This window comes from Pan paniscus, chromosome 21 (assembly GCF_029289425.2).
Source record: "Pan paniscus chromosome 21, NHGRI_mPanPan1-v2.0_pri, whole genome shotgun sequence".
Taxonomy (NCBI): domain Eukaryota; kingdom Metazoa; phylum Chordata; class Mammalia; order Primates; family Hominidae; genus Pan; species Pan paniscus.
Genome location: NC_073270.2, coordinates 26,282,596 through 26,305,374, shown reverse-complemented (window position 1 = coordinate 26,305,374; position 22,779 = coordinate 26,282,596). Strand labels below are relative to the sequence as shown.

The 22,779-nt window shown below is 42.3% G+C and overlaps 1 protein-coding gene across 1 annotated transcript in view; it reads right to left on the bottom strand.

Annotated features, from left to right (window-relative positions):
• GINS1 (GINS complex subunit 1) overlaps positions 1-21,778 on the bottom strand; it is a 41,200-nt gene extending 19,422 nt beyond the window's left edge. The window contains exons 1-5 of the mRNA XM_003805362.6: positions 21,549-21,778; positions 15,613-15,677; positions 12,262-12,360; positions 11,269-11,359; positions 4,144-4,260 (exon numbers count right to left, since the gene is read on the bottom strand). Of these exons, the coding sequence (XP_003805410.2) occupies positions 4,144-4,260; positions 11,269-11,359; positions 12,262-12,360; positions 15,613-15,677; positions 21,549-21,623 (447 nt within the window). The 5' untranslated portion in view covers positions 21,624-21,778. The remainder of the gene's footprint in view (positions 1-4,143; positions 4,261-11,268; positions 11,360-12,261; positions 12,361-15,612; positions 15,678-21,548) is intronic.
• Between the last annotated feature and the right edge of the window lie 1,001 nt (positions 21,779-22,779).

Here is a 22,779-nt window from a genome sequence, read left to right as displayed (position 1 = left end):
CTGCTGAAGAAAATTAAAGATGACATCAACAATTGGAAACACATCCCATGTTCATGGATTGGAAGATTTAATATTAAGATGTCAATGCACCCAAAGTGACCTACACAATCCCTACTATAATCCCAAAAGTGTCTTTTGGAGAAACAGAAAAACCCATCCCACAATCCATATAAAATCTCAAATAGTGAAAACAACCTTTAAAAAGAGGAATGGGGCCGGGCGTGGTGGCTCATGCCTGTAATCCAGCACTCTGGGAGGCCGAGGTGGGCGGATCACCTGAGGTCAGGAGTTCGAGACCAGCCTAGCCAACATGGTGAAACCCCGTCTCTACTAAAACTATAAAAAATTAGCCGGGCATGGTGGTAGGCGCCTTTAGTCTCAGCTACTTGGGAGGCTGAGAAAGGAGAATCATTTGAACCCAAGAGGTGGAGGTTGCAGTGAGCCAAGATCGCACCACTGTACTCCAGCCTGGGCAACAGAGCAAGACTTCGTTTCAAAAAAAAAAAAAAAAAAAGAGGAATGAAGGTGGAGGACCCAAAATCCCTAATTTAAACTTACTGCAGAGCTACAATAATCAAAATACTACAGTTCTGGCATAAAGACAGATGTATATATATATTAAAAAAACTTTTTTTACAACAGATGTACAGAACAATGGAATAGGATAAAGAGATAAAAAATAAACCCTTGCCTACATAGTCAAATGATTTTTGACAAGAGTGTCAAAACCATTCACAATGGGGAAAGGGCAGTCTTATTAAGAAATTATGCTTGGAGGCCGGGCGCGGTAGCTCACACCTGTAATCCCAGCACTTTGGGAGGCCGAGGTGGGCGGATCACAAGGTCAGGAGATCGAGACCATCCTGGCTAACACGGTGAAACCCCGTCTCTACTAAAAAATACAAAAAATTAGCTGGGCGTCGTGGTGGGCGCCTGTGGTCCCAGCTACTCGGGAGGCTGAGGCAGGAGAATGGCGTGAACCTGGGAGGCGGAGCTTGCAGTGAGCCGAGATTGTGCCACTGCACTCCAGCCTGGGCGACAGACCGAGACTCCGTCTCAAAAAAAAAAAAAAAAAAAAAAGAAATTATGCTTGGAAAGCTAGATTTCCACATGCAAAAAAATAAAGTTGGACCATCACCTGACACCATACAAAAATTAACTTGAAATGGATCAAAGACCGAAATGCAAATGTAAAACAACATAACACTTAGAAGAAAATACAGGTCAAAAGTTTTATGACATTGTATTTAGCAATGATTTCTGGGATATGACTCCTAAGGCACAACCAACAAAACAAAAAAAATTGGCCGGGTGCGGTGGCTCACGCCTGTAATCCCTGCACTTTGGGAGGCCAAGGTGGGTGGATCATCTGAAGTCAGGATTTCAAGACCAGCCTGGCCAACATGATGAAACCCTATCTCTGCTAACAATACAAAAAATTAGCTGGGTGTGGTGGTGCATGCCTGTAATCCCAGCTACTCAGGAGGCTGAGGCAGGAGAATCGCTTGAACCCAGGAAGCAGGGGTTGCAGTGAGCCGAGATCACACCACTGCATTCTAGCCTGGGCAACAAGAGCAAAATTCCATCTCAAAAAAAAAAAAAATGACGAACTGGGCTGCATGAAAATTTTAAAATATCAACATGATACTGAAGGAAGAAAACAGAAAAAAAAAGAAAAAAAAAAGACACTATCAACAGCATAAAAAGGCAACCCAGAGAATGGGAGAAAATATTTGCAAATCATATATCTGATAACAAATTAACATACTGAATACATAAAGGATTTCTAAATCTCCACAACAACAAAATCCTATTTGAAAATGGGCCCCATAAAGGGGGCCAATTATTTGAATAAATATTTCTCCAAAGAAGGCACGGGAATAGCTAATAAGCATATGAAAAGATGCTCAACATCACTAATCATTAGGGAAATAAAAGTCAAAACCACGTTTTACATCCTTTAGGATGGCTATGATTAAAAAACAGAACAAGGCCAGGCATGGTGACTCATGCCTTTGGGAGGCTGAGGCGAGAGGATCACCTGAGGTCAGGAGTTCAAGACCAGCCTGGCCAAAATGGTGAAACCCTGTCTCTACTAAAAATACAAAAATTAGCCAGGTGTGGTGGTGGGCACCTGTAATCCCAGCTACTTGGGAGGCTGAGGCAGGAGAATCACTTGAACCTGGGAGATGGAGGTTGCAGTTGAGGTGAACCTGGGAGGTGGAGGTTGCAGGTTGAGCCAAGATCGCGCCACTGCATCCAGCCTGGGTGACAAGAGCGAAACTCTGTCTCAAAAACAAAACAAAATAACCCCAAAATATTTAGTGTTGGTGAGGATGTTGAGAAAATGGAACCCTTGTGTAATGTTGGAATGTAAAATGGTATGGCTGCTGTGGAAAGCAGTATGACAATTCCTCAAACATAGTATTACCATATGATCTAGTAATTCCACTCTGGATATATGCCCCCCAAAATTAAAAGCAGGGTCTCAAAGAGATTTATATATCCACGTTCATAGCAGCATTAATCATAAAATGATAGCTAAAATAAAGAAGCAACCCAGTGTCCATTGATGGATAAATGGATAAGCAAAATGTGGTATAGCCAGAAAAAGGAATATTACTCATCCTTAAAAAGGAAGGAAATTCTGAGCCAGGCGCAGTGGCTCACACCTGTAATCGCAGCACTTTGGGAGGCCGAGGAGGGAGGATCACCTGAGGTCGGGAGTTCGAGACCAGCCTGACCAACATGGAGAAACCCAGTCTCTACTAAAGATACAAAATTAGCCAGGGGTGGTGGCACATGCCTGTAATCCCAGCTATTTGGGAAGCTGAGGCCGGAGAATCACTTGAACCCGGGAGGCGGAGGTTGCAGTGAGCCGAGATCGCACCACTGCACTCCAGCCTCAGCAACAAGAGTGAAACTCCATCTCAAAAAAAAGAAAAAAAAAATTGTGCAATGGCGCGATCTCAGCTCACCGCAACCTCCTTCTCCCAGGTTCTAGCGATTATCCTGCCTCAGCCTCCCAAGTAGCTGGTATTACAGGCATGTGCCTGGCTAATTTTGTATTTTTAGTAGAGACGGGGTTTCTCCATGTTGGTCAGGCTAGTCTCGAACTCCCGACCTCAGGTGATCCTCCCTCCTCGGCCTCCCAAAGCGCTAGGATTACAAGCGTGAGCCACCGTGCCTGGCCGGAAATTCTGACACAAATTCTTACCACAGATACCACAGAAATGCACCCTGAAGATATTATGCTAAGTGAAATAAGCCAGTCACAAAAAGACAAATAACTTGTCATTTGTAGCTTCTCAGAAATTATTCTCTAATGAGAACAAAAGAAAACAAAAAGACAAATACTATATGATTCCACTCACATGAGGTAGTTACAGTAGTCAAAATCATAGAGACAGACAGTAGAATGGTGGTTGCTGGGGGATGGGAGGCAGGGGTATTGAGAAGTTATTGTTTAATGGGTAGAGTTTCAGTTTTATAAGATGAAAAAAATCTGGATATGGAATGGTGGTGACAGCTGCAAAACAATATGAAAGTTGCAAAACAATATGGAATGTTAAACAATATTTAATACCACTTAAATGTACATTTAAAAATAGCTAAGATGGCAGATTTTATATTTATTTTATTATTTAAAAAATAGAAAAAAATAAACAAAATGAAACAAAAATACCTCTTGTTTTGACTAATCCACCAACTTGAAAGACATTTGTTTTTTTACTTTCAAAATTTAGGATTGATTTTCCATTTTGATTTAACTTTGTTTTGACATTTGTTTCATTTTACTTCCAAAATTTAGGGACTGATTTTCCATTGTGATTTAACTTTGTTTTGACATTTGTTTCATTTTACTTTCAAAATTTAGGGACTGATTTTCCATTTTGATTTGTTTTAGTAATAGCTAAAACATTTATAGGGTTCCATACTCAAAACTATTAAAACAGGTATATTCAGAAAATTATAGCTGTTCCACCGTATTCTGTCATCCTCCTACAGGTAGCTTGTTTGATTTGGTCTATGCTTCTTTTCTATTTTAATAGAAGCTAACACATATTCATATACTCCTCTCTTCTTCAAAGGTAGCACAATTTACACATTAAAGAAAAATGCATTTTAAAAAGATATACATACTTCAATATATAGGCTTTTTGGTGGTTTCATATCCTGTGTAATGTCCAAACCTTCATCTCCTCCCAGTGACCTCATATAAGTAGCAAGAGATCTTTTATAATTATTAAACCACTCCATCTGCAAACATAGAGATGATCATTTGACAAAATTCTAAGAAAACTTGCACACACTGAATATCATCCATTCGAAAACAGTACACATCCCAACACAAATCACTATTGTGACCATTCATTCATTTATGCTAAAATATTAATTGCCTCCTATGATATAGGCATTGGTCTGGGTACTTACGATGAATCATTCAATAAAGTGAACAAAAATCTCTGTTCTCAGAGAGCTTACATTTCAGCATACTTAATAATAAACCTTAGGAATCTTTGACCAGAAACAGAACCATGAAAAAGACGCCATTTCAGAATTATATCTTCAAACTCTGCATTGATGCTATTTCTGAAAACTATAAAACATTGTTAAGAAAACCCAAATGTCCACCAACTGATGAATGGATATGTGCCCATATGATGGAACATTATTTAACCATAAGTAACAATGAAGTTCTGAAACGTATTGCCATTACCACATGAAAGACAAAAGGCCACATATTGCATGATTCTACTCATATGAAAAACCTGTAATAGGTAAATCTATAGAGACAGAAAGTAGATTCGGGATTTCCAGGAGCTGGGAGGAGGGAAGAAAATATAGAGTAACTATAAAGGGGACAGGGCTTCTTTGTAGGGTGATGAAAATATTCTCAAATAAGAATGTGGTATTGGATGCACAACAACTCTGAATATACTAAAAACCACTGCATTGTACAATTTAAGATGGTAAACTTCACAGTGTATGAATCATATCTCAGTAAATATGCTATTTTTAAAAAAATGTTGAAAACAATGAAAGACCTAAATAATACCACATTCACAGATTGGATGATCCAATATTGTAATAACATCAACAATCTATAGATTCAATTCAATCTCAATCAAAATCTTAACTTTCTTTAAAATGGAACCCGACAAACTGAGTCTAAAATTTACATGGAAGTGCAAAGGGCTAATAGTTGAAATGCTCTCAAAAAAGAACAAGATGGGAACTTGCTCCAACTATACTATATAGTTACAGTAATTACAACAGTGGAATTGGTATAAGAACAGATAGACTAGCATAACAGAAGAAAAAGTCCTCCCATTCAAAATCCACAGGAATACTGACACTCAATGTATGACAAAGGTGGCACCATGCACACAGTGATGGGAGAGGCAGATCTGTTCAATACATGGTGCTGGGTCATCTCAATATCTATATTCAAAATGAAGCATGCCTCCTGTAGTATACACAAAACTTAATCCCAATACTGTAGATCTCTTTGTAAAAGGTAAAATATAGCTCCTAAAAGATTACATAGAAAAAAGGCCGGGCGCGGTGGCTCACGCCTGTAATCCCAGAACTTTGAGAGGCCGAGGCGGGTGGATCATGAGGTCAGGAGATTGAGACCATCCTGGCTAACATGGCGAAACCCCGTCTCTACTAAAAATACAAAAAAATTAGCCAGGCGTGGTGGCGGGCGCCTGTAGTCCCAGCTACTCGGGAGGCTGAGGAAGGAGAATGGCATGAACCTGGGAGGTAGAGCTTGCAGTGAGCTGAGATCATGCCACTGCACTCCAGCCTGGGGGCAACAGAGCGAGACTCCGTCTCAAAAAAAAAAAAAAAAAGAGAGAAGAAAAATATCTTGGGAGGCTGAGGCAGGAGAATGGCTTGAACCCGGGAGGTGGAGCTTGCAGTGAGCCAAGATTGCGCCACTGCACTCCAGGCTGGGCGACAGAGCGAGATGCCGTCTCAAAAAAAAAAAAAAAGAAAAGAAAAGAAAAATATCTTAATAACCTCTGGGTAGGCCAGGCATGGTGGCTCACGCCTGTAATCCCAGCTTTGGGAGACCAAGGTGGGCATATCTCTTGAGGCCAGGAGTTCAAGACCAGCCTGGTGAACATGGTGAAACCCCACCTCCACTAATAATACAAAAATTAGCCGGGCATGGTGGCACACACCTGTAGTCCCAGCTACTCCAGAGGCTGAAGCAGGAGGATCGCTTGAACCAGGGAGGCGGAGGTTGCAGTGAGCCGAGCTGTGCCACTGCACTCCAGCCTGGGCGACAGAGTCAAACTGTCTCTCAAAAAAAAACAAAAAAAAAACGGAAATACTATTCAGCATTAAAAAGGAATAAGCTCGGCCAGGCATGGTGGCTCACACCTGTAATCCCAGCACTTTGGGAGGCCAGGGCAGGTGGACCACCTGAGGTCGGGAGTTCAAGACCAGCCTGACCAACATGGAGAAACCCGTCTCTGCTAAAAATACAAAAAATTAGCCAGGCGTGGTGGTGCATGCCTGTAATCCCAGATACTTGGGAGGCTGAGGCAAGAGAATCGCTTGAACCCGGGAGGCGGGAGTTGCGGTCAGCCAAGATCACGCCACTGCACTCCAGCCTGGGCAACAAGAGCAAAAAACTCTGTCTAAAAAAAATAAAAAACAAGGAATGAGCTCTTGCTAATATATCAACAGATTAGAATCTCAAAAATATTACATTTAGTGAAAGTCATCAATCATTAAAGGATACTGCATGAATCTATATAAAGTTCAAAAAATGGGCAACACTAAATTATAGTGTTTAGAAATGCATGCTTAGGTGGTAAATGGAAAGTTTTTTTGTTGCTGTTTTGTTCAAGACAGGTTCTCACTCTGTCACCCAGGCTGGAGTGCAGTGGCGCAATCTCAGCTTACTACAACCTCTACCTCCCAAGCTCAAGTGATCCTCCCACCTCAGCCTTCTGAGTAGCTGGGACCACAGGCGCATGCCACCACACTTAACTAAGTTTTTGGTTTTTTTTTTTCTTTTTTTGGTAGAGATAGGGTTTCACCCTGTTGCTCAGGCTGGTCTCAAACTCGTGAGCTCAGGCAATCCATCCACCGCGGCCTCTCAAAGTGCTGGGATTGCGGGTGTGAGCCACTGCATCCAGAGCAATAAGATTTTTAAAAATAAGGAAGTGATTAGTCTGCACAAAAGTCAGGAGGGTAGTGATCACTGGGAGGAGGGACACAAAGGTTCCAGAGCAATGTTCTTTCTTGAACAGGGTGACAGATACATGGGAATTCCTCAGTGACACATCATTGGGCTGTACATCTTCGTTTTCTGCACCTTTTCAGATGTGTTTGCATGTGTCTGTTTTTATGTTAGATTTCACAATGCAAATGGTTAAATTAAGTGATTTTAAAAGATTTAAGAGGTATGTATGCCAAGGTGGTAAAAACTGCATTGTTTTTTATAATATAAAGGATAAAAAAAATGACATTTTATATTGATAAGTATGAAGAAAAGTTCTCTGAGAGAGATCTTGCCAAATGAGTCAAACATGGGTGTTTCCACTGTGGTCTTTTCTACTTTGTCTCCACTGAGAAGAGTGTAACAGACCCCAAAGAGAAGATGAAGTGGAAGAAAAATCAGAAGCTGTTTTGACAATGAGGGTGTTACCCTCATTCAGTCTCATTCACAGATAAAAGGGCAATGTAGAATAAGCACGTTACTTCCACAAAAGAACATACTGATATAGTCACAAATTTTTTAGTTTTCCTTATGGAAAAATATTAATAGGAAAGAAAAAAATACCTTTTTTCACTATCTCTCATGTTAGTGGCTTAAAGATTCTAAACAGAAACTTAGGAAATCAAAAAACAAAAGATGTTACTATTTTAAAAACATAAAAGATGTTACTACTTTGAAAACAAAAGATGTTACTATTTTAAAAACATAAAAGATGTTGCTATTTTGAAAACAAAAGATGTTACTACTTTGAAATCAGATAGTAAGATTTTTACTTATCATCAGTGTGCTTTCATATTCTTTCAATGGTGTTTTCCCTAAACATTAACACATGATCATCTGTTTCATGTTAGTAACCTTATTTTAGCTCTGCTTTTACTTTTATTGCTACCCTGAGTCAACAATATTGAAATCATCATTCCCAGTAATAAAGTGCTTACTATATACCAGGAATTTGCTAAAATTTTAATATGCATTATTTTCTCTTTGTCATTGCCCCATGATGTAACTACTATTATTATTTTCTTTTTATTCATGAAGGACTGAAGCTTTGAGAGATTAGATAATTTACCAAAGGGCTCAGAGTTAACAAGGCAGGGATCTGAATTTAGGTGGCAGACTCAAGCCCATGTGCTTCAGTCACCCATTGAAGCACTATCCTTGGGTAATACAGACACCTATGATGACATTCAGACCTCATAGGCTCCTATAAGCTGTCAGGGATACCTGGAAATATTCTTTGTTACTGGTCCAAAATGGCTGATGCAGTTGCCACGATGCAATTGCTCAAGCAGAGATGTCTGTGGTCTACTACAGAGTTTATCTGTATTAATCTCTTCTCATCCTTCAGTGTTTCCAAAACATCACAACTAAGAGAACGAGACCATGTATATTCCTTTTATTCTTTTTCTTTTTTCCTTTTTTTTTTTTTTTTGAGACGGGGTCTCACTCTCTCTCCCAGACCAGAGTGCGGTGGTGCGATCTCAGCTCATCGCAACCTCCACCTCCCAGGCTCAAGCAATTGTCCTGCCCTCAGCCTCCCTGAGTAGCTGGGATTACAGGTGCACACCACCACACCCAGCTAATTTTTGTATTTTTAGTAGAAACAGGGTTTCACCATGTTGGCCAGGCTGGTATATTCCTTTTTATAGATGAGGTCACTGGGGTAGAAGGAAGTCATTTGCCAGTTTTGCAGTAATTCACAAACTCTTCCAAGAAACTATCTCAGGTTTCACTATTCTCAAACAACTTAATCTCTAGACCCATTAATATTATTTTATATAAGGCCGGGCACCGTGGCTCACACTTGTAATCACAGCACTTTGGGAGGCTGAGGTGGGCAGATCATGAGGTCAGGAGTTCAGGACCAGCCTGGCCAATACAGTGAAACCCCGTCTCTACTAAAAATACAAAAATTAGTTGGGTGTAGTGGTGGGCACCTGTAATCCCAGTTACTCGGGAGGCTGAGGCAGGAGAATCGCTTGAATCCGGGAGGCAGAGGTTTCAGTGAGCCAAGATCGTGCCACTGCACTCCAGCCGGGGCAACAGAGCAAGACTCCATCTCAAAAAAAAAAAAAAAAAACTTTATTTGCTGTTAACATTGTTATATTTCATTAAAATAGAAACTGACTTTGGGAACTCAGTAATCACAGAAAAGTGCCACCCTTACAGAAACAATGCCCAATATGAAATCTAATTGATGTGCTTGAATAAATGCAGCTTGTAATCATTTACAAAATTGTAAGAAACATATTAATCGCCAGGCGCTGTGGCTCACACCTGTAATCCCAGCACTTTGAGAGGCCAAGAGGGGCAGATCACAAGGTCAGGAGTTCAAGACCAGCCTGGCCAACATAGTGAAACCCCGTCTCTACTAAAATACAAAAATTAGCCAGGCATGGAGGCACGCACCTGTAATAACAGCTACTTGGCAGGCTGAGGCAGGAGAATTGCTTGAAGCCAGGAGGCGGAAGTTGCAGTGAGCAGAGAATGCACCACTGTACTCCAGCCTGGGCAACAGAGCGAGATTCCATCTCAAAAAAATACACAAAAAAATTAATCTAAAATATTGTATGAGAAAAATCATTAAAGCTACTGTCATTAGAGAAACATAGTGTTCTGTTCATCTCACCATAATACACAGTAAGTACCCCAAAGTTCAATTCATATAAGTAGATTTGAACACAAAGAGCATAAAGTGAGGTACTAACATGTTACCAATTTCATAGTTACTGGTAAATCTGAGGTAGAGATTACTCATTTATTTATGCAGAAAATGAACAGAATGAAAATGAAGCTATGACAACAAATAGATCACTTTCAAAAATGTGCAGAATCTAATGGCAAACACATTGAATATTTGTTTTTTTTTTTACTTTAAGTTCTGGGATACATGTGCTGAACGTGCAGGTTTGTTACATAGGTATACATGTGCCATGGTGGTTTGCTGCACTGAATATTTTCTTTCTTAAGCTCTGTGCTATGCAACTGTAATGTAGTAACTGTTAACATTTATTGAGTGCCATCCTATGCTGTGCTCCACATGGACCACCTGAAGTAACCCTGTGATAGGCCTTGTAATAACACTGTTGTAGAATAAAGAATTTGGTGGGCCTCTCTCCCTCATTCCTGGGAGGTAGCTTCTAAATTCTTGTACTTTCTCAAGTAATAGGAGTGTCTTGTTATTTATGATGTGCCCTGAGAGTATGTGCTACTCAGGTGACTCGTGGTGAACCCCTACATAGTCTGTGCTAACAAGATGACTCAGAGTTGGGACTGGCTACCCCAGGAAGACCAACCATGTGATTAAAGTATTGGGCCTTTGGCCCTCCTGATGTCAGTCTGACCTCCAGGGAGGGGAAGAGGGATGAAGAATGAGCTCAATCACAGGGCCAGCGATTTAATCAGTCATGTCTATGTAATGAAGCCCCAATAAACACTCTGGACATCAAAGCTTGTGTGAGCTTCCTTAGTTGACAATAACTGCAGGTAGTTAAGTGTCAGAAGTCATTGCAACCTGTAATAGATAGGTAATATGATCTTCATCCTGTAACAAGGAAATTTAGGCACGGAAACAGGTCAAGTGACTTGCTCAATATTAGACAGCAGAGAGCCAGGATTTGAACCTAAGCCCACCTGACTCCAATCCTATGTCCTTAAATAATGGGCTAGTTCTTTGCCTCAGTGACTAGGCAAATATGAATTTTGATTAGGAAAGTATATATACACATGTAAACATTTTATGGAATATCACCAAATAATAATGCCAGTTTTTTAATCCCACTGATGGATCACTAATAAGTAACATCATGGGACTCTATTTTGTTAAGTAATAATAGAATTTTCCACATATCATTTAGAATTACTCCTCACCACATAGTTCCCCTCACATTATATACTAAATACCAGCCAAAAATTGGGGAAAAACAGACATTAAACACAAAAAGAGGAATACCAATAAACACTATTATAGAACAATGCCAGAACTTTAGCATTTTCAAAATTTATAAACTTGAACAATGCTAACTCACTTCTTCAGCAGCCATGTGAAATCGTAATGCATTTGGCAAGACGCTACCATATTCCCATCTGAGTGCTCTGATCCGAAGCAAGCGGTCATACCTAGGACATCAAGAAGGTATTGGGTGGCATAAGAATAAACGGGGGATCACGTGTGGACTTCATTTGGCCCCTGATGCAAACACACCAGCTCTAAACAGACATCTTAGGGAAAACAAGAGGAACATGAACACAGTCTGAGGGTTGACCTGAAGGCACTGTCCACTCCTCCACGTGTGACAGCAGCACAGTAGTCCTGGGAAAAAGGTCCCTAAGGTCCTTATTTCTTTCTTTCCCCCCTCTTTTTTTGTTTGAGACAGAGTTTTGCTCTTGTCACCCAGCCTGGAGTGCAATGGCACAATCTCCGCTCACTACAACCTCTGGCTCCCGGATTCAAGCAATTCTCCTGCCTCAGCCTCCCAAGTAGCTGAGATTAGGCACCCGCTACCACTCCCAGCTAATTTTTGTATTTTTAGTAGAGACGGGGTTTCACCATGTTGGCCAGGCTGGTCTCGAACTCCTGATCCCAGGTGATCCACCCGCCTTGGCCTCCAAAATTGCTGGGATTATAGGCATGAGCCACTGTGCCTGGCCAAAGGTCCTTATTTCTAAGACAAAGAAAAAATAGTAAGAACACTACCATATTCAGTAGTGAAAGACCATGATGCACTTAAATAGTGTGGCACCAACAAGTGAAACACGATGAAGAAAATATGGCAAAATAATAAAAATTGTTAAAACCATATGATAGCTCCACTGGGGTTCATTATAGTATTATTCTCCCTACTTTTAAAAGTGTTGTGATTTTTCATAATAAAAAATTTAAAAAATGAAAACACAGAGGAAAAATTTAGAATGCTTACAAAGAGAGAGAGATCTAAGATTTCATGTTACCCATTTGAGATGGTCAACTGGGAAGCCACACAGAAAATCCTGCCACCCCAAGCAAAAAATGAGAAGCTTACAGGTATGCTACAGTGCAGCGTCGATTTCTTAACAGAGAACAGTGTCGAAATTTGATAGTTGGTATCAAATCACTTCGTCCACCTGACTTTGCTTCATTCCTGATAGGAGCATTTAAAAAGAAAAAAAATATGTACTTTTCAGGATAAGTAAAATTTTCAAAGCCAACTAACAACTGAGTTACATGCTTGTTTTTAATCCATTTGTGATTGTCAGTTAACCTAAGCAAATAATAACTATTTGTACATCAGAGCTTTTATTAATATGTTAAAAAGCCAAAACCTAAACAACTTGCCTAAGATCATGCTACCAGATACATTTTGTTTAGGCATTTGGTACTTTGCATTTTTGCACACTGATTAATCTCTATTCTTTCTAAAAGACACTGTGTTTATTCACTTTTCAGGATTCCATTATCACGCTGAGATAAGAGACAAAGCTAACATGATGGACATGAGGTTATGGTCTTACGTCATGTCGTTATTCTACATAGTACCTCCCTTCCAGTGGAGCTTCCAAATCCTCATTATAATAAAGTGAGGTAAAATGGAGTCAAAATGGTCTTTTACTCATCTTACAAATATCTGTTGATCTCCAAATACGTGTACGTACTATACTTCAGTATTTTTCACACTGAAAATTTTGGTTTTACCCTATAAAAAGTACATGTAACTTCTGAATGAATAAGAATCTACTTTGGAGTTTTTAAGCAACCATATGCATATAAAAAGAATTCATTCATGTAGTGCCTGCCTCTATGCCAGGCACTGTGCTAGGCCCTGATAATACAGGCAAAATACATGTCCCATCCTGTCATGTCTTCTAGGGCTGTTCTATATACTTCTGCCACCCTATGAAAGTCTGATGAAACTAGAAGGTGGAATAAAGAATTTTGGATCATGAATTTGCGAATGGCATAAACACAGAGAATACAAGAAAATCATTCCCTTACTGAACCAAGGCCTATAGGGTCTCCTCCAAAACATTTATAACCTTCTCACTTTCTACCAAGTCTGGGTCACCTCTCTAGTAACCTGGTGACCAGCTTCCCCCACCTCTCAGCCCCTCCACACAGCAACCAGCATTATCTTTTAAGACACAAACACACCACCACCTGTCCACACTTACACCTCATCTGGTGTCACCCTTTGCCACTTGCCAAACTCCAGCCACACAGGTCTTCTTTAAGTGTCAGTTTCTTGAGTGCCCCATTCTCTTCCATGATTCAGGGGCTTTTGCATATGCTGTTCCCTCCACCTAGAATGTTCTATGCCCACAGTCACTGCCTCCCTAAGACTTGCATCTCCTGCAGGCCTCAGCTGAAATGTCTCCTCCTTGGAGAGAAGTTCCCTGATTCCTCAATTTAAGCTAGACCTTCTATTCATTTTTCTTTCTCCTTGCACTCTTCTGATTTCCTTCATAGCATGAATCCCAATTTGGCGTATCTATATTTCATGTCTGTCTTCTGCACTAGACAGTGAGCGCCAGGGACAGGCATCTTTTTTTTTTTTTTTTTTGAGATGGAGTTTCGCTATTGTTGCCCAAGCTGGAGTGCAATGACGCAATCTCGACTCACCACAACCTCCGCCTCCCAGGTTCAAGTGATTCTCCTGCCTCAACCTCCCGAGTAGCTGGGATTACAGGCATGCGCCACCACGCATGGCTAATTTTGTATTTTTCGTAGAGACAGGGTTTCACCATGTTGGTCAGGCTGGTCTCGAGCTCCTGACCTCAGATGATCCACCCACCTCGGCCTCCCAAAGTGCTGGGACTACAGGCATGAGCCACACTGTGCCCAGCCCGGGAAAGCCATCTTGACTGTTGTTTACCACTGAAATAGCACAGCCACTTATTGATACATATTTGTTTAGTACATATTTGAGTAAATCAATGAATGGCTTAGGGACTTGAGTTTAGGACTTTAAATCTGCCTTATATTTACTGCAAATCTGTTGAGGTTCACTTCCTCAGTCCACCTGTAAAGATTTTTCTGTATCTCTCCTTATACACAGGAGTTGGAAATGCTCCTATCATTTTATGTGCCTCACAAATCTTACCAGCCATAACACTGATTTCTATATTCAAGTAACTGATAAAAACACTGTAGCGAACAAGCCCAAAGAGGAAACCTCATGTCACAGACAGACTTCTAAGTTGAGACCTTGAATACTTCAAATTTGATCCAGTACTTGACTCCCTTTGGTGTTGCACAGGAACATACGAAGTTTGTCATACAGCCCAAATTCTCCACTGTGCCAGCTACCATGCTCAGTTCTAAAGAGTCAATAAATCTAGTCACCTCTCTGGACCTACTACACTGAAGCCTTTTATAGCTAGTTCTCAGAGAACTCCACTCAAACTATCAGAAATCACTGCTGCTCCTATTTATATCCATTTAATAAACTGCCTATTCTTCCTTTAACAAACTCACTAAGGCAACTGTTGATAAAAATATAAACAGTGGGAACCATGTATTTCACTTTGTTAGGTTTTTATTTTTATTTATTATTTTTAAAGATGGAGATCTCCTTCTGTCGCCCAGGCTAGGGTGCAGTAACGTGATCATAGCTCACTGCAGCCTCAAACCCCTGCACTCAACCAAGTCTCTCACCTTACCCTGCTGAGTAGCTAAGACTCTAGGTGTGTGCCACCACACCCAGCTAATTTTTATTTTTTTTAATAGAGACAGAGTCCTGCTATATGTCCAGGCTCCTGGCCTCAACTGATCCTTTTGCCTTGGCCTCCCAAAGCACGGGGATTTATAGCCATAAGCCACCGTGTCCAGCCTATTTTTACTTTTTATTTTAGGGTATGTCATTTATTTTAGGTCCACTCTAATTCCTTTCAACTCTTATCAGCCAAACAACAGATATTTATTAAGCAGTGATCAGCACAAATTTCTTCAGACTTTTGCTAATTTGTACAGCTAGAGCAGATAATTTTACAGATAATTTTTAAAAATCGCATCCCAAAACTAATGCAAGGTTATCTGATTTCAACATCTTTTTTTTTTTTTTTGGAGACAGAGTCTTGCCATATCGCCAGGCTGGAGTGAAGTGGTGCAATCTCAGCTCACTGCAACCTCCACCTCCCGAGTACAAATAGTTCTCCTGCCTCAGCCTCCTGAGTAGCTGGGATTACAGGCGCCCACTACCACACCCGGTTAATTTTTGTATTTTTAGTAGAGACAAGGTTTCACCATGTTGGCCAAGCTGATCTCAAACTCCTGACCTCGTAATCCGCCCGCCTCAGCCTCCCAAAGTGCTGGGATTACAGGCGTGAGCCACCGCGCCCGGCAAATTTCAACATCTTAATTATTGAATTGTTTTAGAATATCATCTTATGAAACTTACACATCAGACTGGTTTTGTTCATACAAAGCTTTCATCTCCTCCAGAACTTGTCTGAGTCCATCCTCCTAGAACATATAAACCGATATTGAAATCCACTGATTTCCCCACCAATTCTGTGGCAATATGCTATCAATACTGAACTGTATCTTTCATTTATATACTTTAGCAAAAAGCAATAGTCCTTTCACACCCCACTAGCATGGTTATAACAAGTGTTGGTGAGATGCGGAGAAACTGGAACCCTCGTACATTGCTGGTGGGAATGTAAAACGGTATAGCCCCGTGGGCAAAAACTTGACAGTTCCTCAAAAGCTACACACAGAATTACCGTATGACTCAGTAATTTTACTCCTAGGTGTATATATATACTCAAGAAAACAGAAAACACATGTTTTTTGCAGCATTATTCATAACAATAAAAATGTAGAAACCACCCAAACGTCCATCAAATGATAGATGGATAAACCTTCCACTTATCTGAAAAATCTAATATAATAAAAAGAATGGGCCAAGGGTGGTGGCTCATGCCTGTAATCCCAGCGCTTTGGAAGGCTGAGGCGGGTGGATCACCTGAGGTCAGAAGTTCAAAACCAGCCTGGTCAACATGGTGAAACCCCGTCTCTCCTAAATATACAAAAATTAGCCAGGCGTGGTGGCAGGCTGTAATCCCAGCTATTCGGGAGGCTGAGGCAGGGGAAATCGCTTGAACCCGGGTTGCAATGAGCCAAGATCATGCCATTGCACTCCAGCCTGGGCAACAAGAGCGAAACTTCGTCTCAAAAAAAAAAAAAAAGAATGAACTACTGACAACATACACAACAATGAGGATAATCTGAAATACGTTATACTGAGCAAGAGATGCCTGACACAAGAGTTTACATGAAATGATTCCCTCTGGCCCTTCACAGGAAAAGTTTGCCAAAAAGAATAATATCATCTGTAGTCAGAGAAAGCAAATTCATGGTTGCCTAAGGCTACGGGTGGGAGGTAGCTACAAAAGGGGGACAAAGTTACAGAAATCTTTTTTAATTTTTTTATTTTTGTGGGTACACAGTAGGTATGTATATTTATGGGGTATATGAGATATTTTGATAATTACAGAAATCTTGATCAGGGTGCTGGTTATAAAGATGTACATATTAGTCAAAATTCAAAAATCTATTAAAATACACGTTGTATGTAAATTATACATCAATAAAATTGACGAACAAAGATATCAATCGTCCTACTGAAGCATGAGGTATAAAGAAAAATACGTAAATAATTCATAATTTACTAAAAAATGGTCTTTTAGATGGAGTCTCACACTGTCGCCTGGGCTGGAGTGCAATGGTGCGATCTCGGCTCACTGCAACCTCTGCCTCCTGGGTTCAAGCAATTCTCCTGTCTCAGCCTCCCGAGTAGCTGGGATTACAGGCGCCCACCACCACGCCTGGCTAATTTTTTGTATTTTTAGTAGAGACGAGGTTTCACTATATTGGCCAGGCTGGTCTTGAACTCCTGACCTCAGGTGATCCACCCGCCTCAGCCTCCCAAAGTGCTGGGATTACAGGGATGAGCCACCGGGCCCAGCTTAAAAGTGATCTTAAAAGGTTAATACCAAAAGAAAGAAAAAGGAATAGTGTTTTTGGTTTGCACTGCAAAAACCGGCCATAGGAGTTTTTCTAGTATCCAGTTTGGGGCAAATTTTCCCTTGGAAAAATAAAACATTAGAATTCTGATTTTTTTCGTTGTTGTTGAGATGAAGTCTCACTCTGTGGCCCAGGCTGGAGTGCAGTAGTGCGATCTCAGCTCACTGCAACCTCTGCCTCCCAGGTTTAAGTGATTCTCCTGCCCCAGCCTCTCGAGTAGCTGGGACTACAGGTGTGCACCACCAATGCCCGGCTAATTTTTTTTTTTTTTTTTGAGACGGAGTTTTGTTCTTGTCACCCAGGCTGGAGTACAATAGTGCAATCTTGGCTCACTGCAACCTCCGTCTCCCGGGTCCAAGCAATGATTCTCCTGCCTTAGCCTCTCAAGTAGCTGGGATTACAGGTGCCCACCACATCCAGCTAATTTTTGTATTTTTAGTAGAGACAGGGTTTCACCATGTTCACCAGGCTGGTCTCGAACTCCTGACCTCAGGCAATCCACCCACCTCAGCCTCCCAAAGTGCTAGGATTACAGGTGTAAGCCACCAAGTCTGGCTAATTTTTGTAATCTTTTTTTTTGGTAGAGACAGGGTTTCGCCATGTTGGCCACACTGCTCTCAAACTCCTGACCTCAAGTGATCCGCCTGCCATGGTCTCCCAAAGTGCTGGGAGTACAGGCAGGAGCCACCGTGTCCAGCCCGAAATGATTAAATGTTGCCCAATAGATCTGCCAACAATCGAAAGAGAAGCAATCCCATCTCTTTTTCACAGTCTATTTTTAGGGCCAAAATATATGTGTTGGCAAAAATGTTGTGGCATATACAAATGGCACAATTCCAAAATCAACTACTCAACTCTGCTCAAAAGATGTAATTCCTGATGAAAAATGCAAGCATGACTTCTACCTGAGCCCAAGGTAATTTTCTTACCTTTTCCTTTTTGAGACAGGGATTCAGTCTGTCACCCAGGCTGGAGTGTAATAGCGTGACCACAGTTCACTGCAGTTTCAACTTCCTGGAGCCATGCAATCCTCTCACCTCAGCCTCCTAAGTTGCTGGGACTACAGGTGTGTGCCACCACACCCGGCTAATTCTATTTTTTGTAAAAATGGGGTCTCACTATATTGCCCAGGCTAGTCTCGAACTCCTGGGCTCAAGCGTTCCTTCCACCTTGACCTCCCAAAGTGGTGGCTGGGATTACAGGCATGAGCCACCATGCTTGGCCTAATTTTCTTAAAAATGTACTTTTTTAAAAAAGCATCAATTCTGCATATAGAAAGGGTGTAATCACTTTTCTGTTTGCTGAACACAGCTCTTAACCATGAGTGATTCCAGAAGAAAAGCCTGTGTGTTGAGCCGGGCATGGTGGCTCACGCCTATAATCCCAGCACTTTGGGAGGCTGAGGTGGGTGGATCGCCTGAGGTCAGGAGTTCGAGACCAGCCTGGCCAAAATAGTGAAACCCCATCTCTACTAAAAATACATAAAATTATCTGGGCTGGTGGCGGGCGCCTGTAATCCCAGCTACTAGGGAAGCTGAGGCAGGAGAATTGCTTAACCCAGAAGGCGGAGGTTGCAGTGAGCCGAGATCACACCATTGCACTCCAGCCTGGGCCACAGGAGCCAAACTCCATCTCAAAACAATAAAAAAAAGAAAAGCCTGTGTGGTCCTTGGGCCTCTCAGATCCACTGTCAGCCTTCCTCTGTGCCGCTGAGTCGGAGGCCAGCCTCTGCAGGCTGACTGAGTGTTCCAGGCTGCTGGATCACCTTGAGTATCAGGTGGGTTTGTCAGTGGAAGGCACTAGTGAGACAAAAGGTGCTCCACCAAATTAAGACCTACAAGAGAGTGATTCTACAACTTCTTTTTTTTTTTGAGGCGGAGTCTCTCTCTGTCGCCCAGGCTGGAGTGCAGTGACCCGATCTTGGCTCACTGCAACCTCCGCCTCCCAGGTTCAAGCCATTCTCCTGCCTCAGCCTTCCGAGTAGCTGGGACTACAGGCACATCCCACCACGCCTGGCTAATTTTTTGTATTTTTAGTAGATACGGGGTTTCACCACGTTAGCCAGGATGGTCTCAATCTCAGGACCCTGTAATCCGCCCGCCTCGGCCTCCCAAAGTGGGGGGATTACAGGCGTGAGCCACCACGCCTGGCCTGATTCTACAACTTCTAAGACCAGCCCCTAGCCCCACAAAGTGATAACCCAACACTTAACTTAAAATTTGAGTAAAACAGAGAGCTAAACTAAGTGTCAGAGTCAGGTCCAAAATCCAGCTTGGCCGCACCTGTTTGCACAGTCTCTCTGTTCTCTAGGCCTGTGTCCTGATATGTACAATGACCTCTAAAGTTCCTAGTTCTCAGGCCACATTTTAGCATTTACACACTTCTGCATTCCAGCATCTCTACTAAGCTGCAGACTGCTGCCTAACTTTTTAAATGAGGTAACTGCTCTGAAGTTGAAAAAACAATTGACTAGAAACTGGAAAACCTGTATTCAAGTTGAAGCTCTGCCTCCAATATGCTGTAAATTCAGACGAGTTCCTTAACTTGACCCATAATTTGTGTTGGCTCAGTTTCTTCATTTGTAAGACAATCTAATTGTCTGGCTAGGTGCTCTTTAGTGTTCAAAACAAAACTCATTACCTTTCCCAACACACTCTATCTCCTGAACTCTGATGTTGTTTACCCAGTTTCCTAAGGATCCTCCAAGATCCCAATTCCTCCCTCTCATTCATTATGGACCCCATCTCTGCCCCTGCTCTAATAGCTACAAGTCATGTTTGCTTCATGTCTCTAAAACCCAAACACTGATCTCAGTGCCACTGACCTGACACAGTTCAGACCACACACCTCTCACCTGCTCTATCAGCCACCCAGTAGCCATCTCCCTGTCCCATTCTTTCCTCTCTTCAATCCATTCCCCATATTGCTGCTGCAGTTATCTTCAAAACACAAAAATTACCCTATCACTTCCTTGTCTAAAATCCTCTACCAGCTCCCAGCATGCCTTATGAGTGAACAACAAATTCATGTAGGCTGTGAGCCACCTTCCTAGCCTCCCCACAGGCCCTATTGGTCACCCTCTCCAGTGTGACCACGTGACTGTGTGCTGCAGCATCCTTTGGCTGGGATGCCTCGCTTCCTTCTCAGATCAGTAACCTCATCCTTGAGGATGGAAAGGCTCATATGTCACCTCCTCTACCCCAGCTCATACTGGTGTTTCTCCTTCGTGCTCCTTGCTATACCTCCTTAGTATCACTTAGCGTGGTGAATTATATTATCTGTTTTTGTGCCCCTCTTCCAGCAGAATGTGTCCTGTCATCCACATAATGCCTGCTCTATGACATAAGTGAAATATACAATTTAGAGTGCAGGCTCTGGAGCCAGAGTGCCAGGGTTCAAATCCTAGCTTTCTTGCTGTGTCACCTTAGGCAATATACTTAAATCTCCCCAATCCTATGCATATATAGCTGAAAAAAGTAGAAAACAATAGTTTAAACATCAAAAAGTTATTTTTGTTTTGTTTGGGACAGGGTCTCCCTCTGTCACTCAGGCTGGAATGCAGTGGCAGGATCAAGCGATCCTCCCGCCTCAGCCTCCCAAAGTGCTGGGATTACAGGCAGGAGCCATGGCACCGGGCCCTCAAAGGGTTATTAGAAAGACAAAAGATAATGTACATGAAGTGCTTAGCACTCTCCCTGGGGTAGCAGTGATAGAAAAATACAAATAATATTAATAGTAACAGCAGCAGCAGGAGAAAAGTAATATTAATAGCTAACACTGACTCAGCCCTTACTGTATGTGAGGCATATGCAGAGACCCTTACACGTGCCACTCATTTTGCGTCCACTACATCACGCGTTGGGTACTGTTATTGTCACCATCCCCATTTTTGCGTATGAGAAAACTGAGAGCACAGAAAGCTTGAGTAACTGCCCCAAAGTCACACTACAGAACCAGAATCTCAGCCAGATTCCAGAGGCCTAACTTTTACTGACCACAATTAGATGCCTGAGTGAGCAAGAAATGCTAAATTATCTGGCAACCTGTAAATGTTTTAAGGGACCGGAACAAATCTGTCCAAGGAAAACTGCTAAAATGTGCTCAGATGAGGAAATTCACCAAATCGCTGGGTAGCGTAAGCATGAATGCTTTCTCTTTCCTCCTGAATTTTGTTTTGCTGCTTCCCAAGTTTTCCGGAGCTCGGAGGGAACAAGGTGCGAAAGTAAACCCTGACGGGGAGCCGCCCCGCCCCAGAGCCCAGGGCCCAACGCCGGCATGCCCCGTCCAAGTCTACCCGCCCCTCACGTTGAAGGCAGGCAGTTGCCCTTCGGGCGCGCGATGCAGCTCGCGGATCAGTTCCATGGCTTTTTCGCAGAACATGGCGGACGCTTCCCACTCCCGCGGCCTTGCCAACCACCAGCTCTCACGCCAAAATGGTATCTGCGCTCTCGGCGCCTCACTCCTTTCGTTCTAGTCCTACAGCGCCAGGCTCTCGCCTCGGCCTCCGCTCCGCGCTTTGGCGCCGAACAAAGCTAGCCAATAGGAACGCACTTACGGCGCCCGAAAAGGGACATCCACCGCTCAGCCGCATTCCAAGAGGGGCGGAGTGGGAGGGGTCTTTCCAAGGTGAGGTCCCCGCCCCGGAGATGGGAGAACCCCTCGGCTGAGCAGAGACGGCTTTTCGAGTTCTCAGGCAGTGGGCCGGGGGACTCTACGGGCAGCAGAGCTGGAAATAAATGCACGCCCCGCAGCTTCCTTCTCATTTTCCTTTTGATTCATTCATTCTCGTTTAGGTTCAAGAAAGGAGCATTTTGAGGTTAAGAGGAAAGGCCCAAAAACTTGGTGTGCATTGGTAGGACGCAAGGGTTTCAGTTTTGCAGTGCGGGTTTTCTGTTTGATATTAAAATGAAACTATCTTTTATTGGGTACCTAGTGCTGGTAGGGACTGCAGTGTGTATTTCATTCCCACAATTATCTCTGAAGTGTTTTAAGACCTGGGATTAATAAGGAAACATAAGTTAGGTAACTTGCCCAAGGTCACACAGCTCCAGAGTGATTAGACTGTTATTTAGGCTTTCCATTTCCAACACCACAGTACCACCCTTTGATTTTAAAATAGTCTTTTAAAAATATTTGTAATATCTGCCCTAGATTAATACGAATTCACTAGGAATTTTTCTTGGCTAGATGGTTATGGAATATTTCTTAAGCATATAGAAGATGGGAATCAATGCTAAAGAATTGTTTTATTAGGCAATTTTTCAAAAAGCAATGTTAATTTCTAACAAGCAATCTTGGATTTTTTTTTTTTGAGACGGAGTCTCGCTCTGTCGCCCAGGCTGGAGTGCAGTGGCGCGAACTCGGCTCACTGCAAGCTCCGCCTCCCGGGTTCACGCCATTCTCCTGCCTCAGCCTCCCGAGTAGCTGAGACTACAGGTGCCCGCCACCACGCCCGGCTAATTTTTTGAATTTTTTAAGTAGAGACGGGGTTTCACCGTGTTAGCCAGGACGGTCTCGATCTCCTGACCTCGTGATC